The 6,162-nt window shown below is 42.0% G+C and overlaps 1 protein-coding gene across 1 annotated transcript; it reads right to left on the reverse strand.

Annotated features, from left to right (window-relative positions):
* Nucleotides 1-605: 605 nt before the first annotated feature.
* Nucleotides 606-5,675, reverse strand: cysltr1 (cysteinyl leukotriene receptor 1). The gene is made up of 2 exons (XM_034121014.1): nucleotides 5,571-5,675; nucleotides 606-2,227 (listed from the first exon to the last, which is right to left on the reverse strand). The coding sequence occupies exon 2, from the start codon at nucleotides 2,189-2,191 to the stop codon at nucleotides 1,181-1,183; it is 1,011 nt and encodes a 336-aa protein (XP_033976905.1). The 5' UTR covers nucleotides 2,192-2,227; nucleotides 5,571-5,675; the 3' UTR covers nucleotides 606-1,180.
* Between the last annotated feature and the right edge of the window lie 487 nt (nucleotides 5,676-6,162).

Below are 6,162 nucleotides of genomic sequence, written 5' to 3' on the forward strand. Positions count from 1 at the left end.
AATCTCTAAAAAAGGGGCTGCAACGGATCTGATAAAAACTGATCCAGATTTGAACACTGTACTGACGTCAGGACAGTGGCGCTACGGCTATTGGGCCAACTCCACCAATCAGGAGGAGACAGCCACGGCCATTGCCGTTCGAAAGTGCTGAAGACGCTGTAGTACATATGCCAGGCCAGTAGATGGTGCTGTTCTCACTGAATCTGCCCAGAGCTAGAAATTGTCAAATTGAGCAAAATGAGGCATGGCTAAAATGCATGATCTGTTTGGTATTTTGAAAAAAAAAAAGTATAAATATGCCTTATATAGGTATGGTCCTATACTATATTATTCAAATATAGCATGATAGGTCCACTTTAAGTTTTTTATAATACTTATTTTGGCCCTTTGAGTACCACAAGCAGAATGCCATATAGTCTTCAAGAGAAGGGGAAGATGTTGTTAAAGGCAATATCTCTCCACTCAAAAAACTCCCATCAAACACACTAGATTGATAAATAGCATTACATGTAAGAGGAAACATCTGATTTTAGATTTTGGGGTGAACTATCGCTTTAAAGGCATACATAAATGTTCTTCACAAAGTGTTAAACTACTCCCAGGTACAGAGTGCAGAAAATAATAATTCATCCTCATCAACATATTTACAGGAAATATTCAGAAAGTATCAGTAGCACAAAAACACATGTGAATTCAAATTGAGTGAAAGTCCTAATGAAAAGCAAGGAAAATCATACATCGTAAAAAAAAAGTGTTGTTATTGGCGTTACAACATTAACATTGGCACAAAACATGCTGTGCTGTACAAGAATAAGTCAAAAGACATCAGTACAATACATTTATACATTGGTACACTGTGTATTTATATATTTTTATTCCACCGATTGAGTATTTTTCTTGCTACTGATTACTGCAATGATAATAATGCAAATATTGAACATATAGATTCTTTAGAATAATAAATATAAATTTGAATGAAAAAGAACATCCTGAGATTCTTCTGAAATGTTTAAGTACTCTGTTCATGAGTAAACTAGCCCTTATAGTTATAGCTTTCTCTGTGCCTTTTTTGTTTCCTCTCGAATACTTCTTGGTTGTAAATGAGGGCACACAATATCCTGAGCTATTTCATCATATCTTAAGCTTCTTGATTGATGACACTGGTTTTGTCTGGTGTAACTTAACTGGCCTTTAGCTGGTGGTTCTCCACAATCCCTGGGTTAGTGGTGGTCTTCATCCTGGCAATGCGGTTCTGGTTGTTGCTCTTCATTGACCGCTTCAGGGAGGACAAGCGACTGCGGAAACCTTCTCCAGAAAAAAAGTAAAGCAGTGGATCGAAGCATGAATTGGCAGCAGCCAGGCTTAGTGTCACTACAACAGACTTCTGCATGGCAATCTGCTCCGAGCAGGGGGCATTTTTCCTGGACAGGGAGTTCAGGTGGATGGTGCGCTGCACGTGGTAGGGCATGAAGCTGATGAGGAAGGTCAGCAGGACAATGACGATCATCCGAATGACTTTGGTGTCCGTGACCCGCTGACGTCGGGCGGTGTGGTTGCGGTACAGCAGGGCGCGCACTATGCCAGCGTAGCAGACCAGTATGACCAGGAAGGGCAGGATGAAGCCCACCCCGAGAGACAAATAGTTCAGCACAAGAAGTTTCTGCACATTTCCAGGTTTTGGAGGTTCAAAACATTTGGTTTTATTTGTTAACTGGTCCATTGACTGACCGGACATCAGGAAGGGGGAGGATAAGAGACAGATGACGACCCAGATACACACACACACCAGCCGGGAGCGGTTCTCTGTCACCAGCCGCATGTTCTGCACAGGGAACACAATGGCCAGGAAGCGTGTGAAGGACATGGCCGCCATGAAGTAGATGCTGCAGTAGAGGTTGACGTAGAGGGCGTAGGAGCTGATGCGGCAGAGGAAATCGCCAAAGTTCCACTGGCCCTTTTTGACGTAGTAGACCACTCGCAATGGCAATGTCATGACACACAGCAGGTCAGACACACCCAGGTTCAGCATGTAGACGTGAAATGGGGAGCTCTCGCGGTACGTTCTTATCAGCACCACCAGGGCCAAGCCATTCCCAACCAAGCCTAAGACGGTGATGAGAGAGTAAGCTGTGGAGTAAACCTGGTTACGGAAGTCATCAATGGAGTCACAATGTGTGTTGTTGTCCTCCATGATGTTTGTCAGATTTGACTCCTTCTTTGTCTGTAGCTGCAGAGAAACAGAGAAAGGACATGATGATGTGTGCAACAGAGCGTGTGAAAGACAGAGAGAAACTACAAAAAAATTGGCCGCAGAGCAGAATGACTGAGATGTGGCAGATTGTCCCAGAGATAGTCTCAATATTCTGCTGATGAGGAGGAAACTCATAAAGTAAAACCATTCTAGACCTATTTCCTGTTGACGTGTCAGAAGTTATAGCTTTTTCTTCTTGGTGAAATAATCTTTAAAAAAGACCATCATTCAAGCCACAATGCCAAATACCAACCTACTTCTGGCATCCTGCCTCAGACCACAGAAATCTTCAAACCCATTTTAATCTCAAGTTTTGTGATGGGAATTAGGCCCAGGGTGTAGAATGGATACTTAGGTAGGGTTAGGGTTAGGGCTAGGGCTAGGGTTTTGGGGAACGTGCGGCGCTCCGTAGGAGCGCAGCGTGGTGCATGGGCTCTCGGGTCAATATTTTGTGTTTAAAAACCTATTTAAAAACTCCTGTAGTAAAACCAATAAAAGTTTATAAAAGCCCTGTTTGGTCTGGGTTAAAAATGTTTTAAAAAATGGAATAAAAGGGATAAAAGAGAGCAGCGGCTGCAGCACAGAGCGTATGCGGCGGGGTTAAAACCTGTACTCCTGCCCCCCCGAGGGGGTCTCCCCCGGTGGAGTGTCCGAGGCTGCGTCCCACAGCATCTGGTAAAAGACCTGGTAAGTGGGTTAAAAAACATCTGGCTAAAAGGACCGAGGTTTACTTTGTTTAAAATCGGCATGCAGGTCAAATTTGTGTTAAAAAATGATAAAATAAATACATAAAAGTGCTTTTAAAGTGCTGGTAATAAAAATCACATCAACCCAAAATGTTAAAATATGTATAATATAAAACAAATATGTAAAATATAAAATACACATGGGTTAGTAGGCACACAGGGAGGGGAAATATCTTAAAGGGGACCTATCATGCAAAATGCACTTTTGTACGTCTTTTATACATGAATATGTGTCCCCGGTGTTCCAGGGAACTCACCAAGTGTCAGAAAACACAACCCTCTCTATTTTCCTCCATACCCAAATCTCTAAAAAAGGGGCTGCAACGGATCTGATAAAAACTGATCCAGATTTGAACACTGTCCTGACGTCAGGACGGTGGCGCTACGGCTATTGGGCCAACTCCACCAATCAGGAGGAGACCGCCACGGCCATTGCCATTCGAAAGCGCTGGAGACGCTGTAGTACATATGCCAGGCCAGTAGATGGTGCTGTTCTCACTGAATCTGCCCCTGCACAAACAGAGCTATAAATTGTCAAATTGAGCAAAATGAGGCATGGCTAAAATGCATGATCTGTTTGGTATAAATATGCCTTATATAGGTATGGTCCTATACTATATTATTCAAATATAGCATGATAGGTCCACTTTAAAATAAAGTCAACCAAGTGTCCCTAAAAGTGTTTAAAACCCAGGCCGAGGTCTAGAGAAGTGGTGCAGGTGAGACATGGGACACGCCTCGGATGATGTTTAAAAATACTTTATTAAGGGGTTATTTCAGGGTGTTTCCCTGCGGGAGGCTCCAACATCCATTTCAAAATGGAAAGTAATAACTAAAATGTAAATGAAACAATATAAACAATGTTTAAATAGAAAACGGGGGATTGATAATATATAAAAAATAATAAAATATATAATCTCCTCATTTGAAACCTAATGACATAAGAAAACATGCAATACAGTGCAAACATGAAATAAACTGTGACGTGCTATGTCTGCAAAGGCTAAAATCATATTTGCCTCCTTTAACAGGATACACCTAAACCATTGCTCGAGCAGCTTGTTGGTTTTAGAATGTGCAGAATCAGTTAAACCTTTATATATACAGTCTATAAGTTTAACAAAGACCACCTATATCACATGCTTTTTCATTGTTGTTAGGTCTAGGGTTAGGGTTAGGGAAGGGCTGCCCCTGGCCAACTTGTGGCCCCACGCAAAGTTGTGTCATGAGGCCCCCGGGTCTGTACCCAAGTCGTCACTCATGTTGTCGCGAGCACGGGGGGGATGCTAGTGGAGCAGGCTCGTGAACTGTTAACTGCCGCATAATTGCGCCGCATAATTGCGCTGCATTTGCGCATACAGTAAGATGAATTGCACTGCATTTGCACATAAGATGAGGCCCCACGCACTCTGCGTGATCTGCGTGGAGGGAGGGGCGGGCCAGGGTTAGGGTTAGGTTTGTGTTTGGGTCAGGGCCACGCCCATCTTCAGACTCTACCTTTATTTTGATCTCAACGATACATCTGCAAAGTTTGTCACTGCCTCTTGCATGGTTGTGCACTATCGCGGTGACAAAAGTATTTGCACTGACACACAAACAGCCACAAAGACACACAGGGAGAAGAACTTGACCAGTCGATGGCACCGCTGGTAATGAGCAATTTCTGTGTCTGCTGTGCAAGACAATTGAGAAACACTATGCCTCTAATGGGAACCATCCTGTATGTTGCTTGTCTGCGTATGGACAAATTATTGTCACAACATTGCAAGATGCAGTCACAAAACTAAACAAATGTGTAGTTGAGATCAAAATGTCAGTGCTCCAAGAAAATTTCGCAATTGCTCCATCCTGCTGGAAGCCGGTCTGTTTTGTTCATGATGAATTCAGACAGAGTACAACCAACGCTGGCTAAATTCCATAAAGGGATTAAACACTAATGAATACTACTGTACTGAAGGAGACAGAAGAACATGCCAAAATGTAGGTGTTACCATATTAATCAGCACATCAGTGATGAATCTTTAAGTAACCAGCATACTTTTTAATTTCATTGTTCCATCAACTGCAAGCCTCAATTAAAATCAAAAAGGCATTTAAAGAAACCTTTTTCAACTGCTTATTTTTAAAGCTGGGTTTAGTCTCTTTATTGTGGGTTTTATGATTGTATTTCCTCTCGGTTGGGTTTTATTTCCACTAAATTGTCACTGCTGTCATTGTCTTTGCCAAGTCGCCCTAGAAAAAAAGATTTCTCACTATTCCTGGTTAAAAAAAAAAGGTTACATGATAAAATACATTATATTTAATCCATTCTGTGAATCAGAATACCATGCACATCACTGTAGTTTGTGTAGTGATAAGTAAATGTTATCAAATCATATTTGCATTCATACTAATTGACTAATTGCACAATCGCTCTTGTTTGTCTTTTGAGTGAGAGAGCTATACACTGTACAATCTGCCAATGTGCTCATACCCTGGGTGTAACAGGGTTATCACCACATGCTCTAACTGTAATTTTTAGTCAGTTACTTCCCCTCATCAACATTTCTGAATTAGTAAAAAGTTTTCCTTACCACTGAGTTTCAGTTTGTTGTCCGATTGTTTCTCTTCTCTCCTGGTCGGTGTGCATACAGCAGCGCAGCTTCAGTATGTGTGTCCTGTCTCTCTCTCTCTCTCTCTCTTGTGTGCCAGATGTTGTAGCACTGAGGGGAGGACCCTGCTGCAGGTGGCTGCTTCCTCACACACTCCTATCACGTCTCTTCTACTGTGCAGCGCAGAGATATCCAACCCAGTGACATCATGAACAAAAAGCCACACATTTATGATAAATGATAAAAAGAGAGTGATCTTTTTAAGTTGTCCAGACATCAGTTATCCTATGATATTTAAACATTTGCCTAACTTACTCAGTCGCACTGTTGAAATATAAATGTGTACTGTCTCTGTCCTCCAGTGTATTATTTGCTTAGACTGTCTGACCTGTTCGACCGTAACTGTATACACAGTCTGGAAGTTTTATTGTTTACATTAAGTGACACCTTATTCATATTGTTGAACGACAGAGCCAATATCACGCGCTGTACCTGAGGTATGAGGTTGTCAAGCAAAGGAGACACCCTATTATGCTTTTTGGGGTTTTCCCATTCCTGTAGTGTGTTATATAGG

Source organism: Trematomus bernacchii, unplaced genomic scaffold, assembly GCF_902827165.1.
Source record: "Trematomus bernacchii unplaced genomic scaffold, fTreBer1.1, whole genome shotgun sequence".
Lineage (NCBI taxonomy): Eukaryota > Metazoa > Chordata > Actinopteri > Perciformes > Nototheniidae > Trematomus > Trematomus bernacchii.

Coding starts and splice junctions, on each gene's coding strand:
- cysltr1 (XM_034121014.1), bottom strand. CDS start 2,191: ATGGAGGACAACAACACACATTGTGACTCCATTGATGACTTCCGTAAC.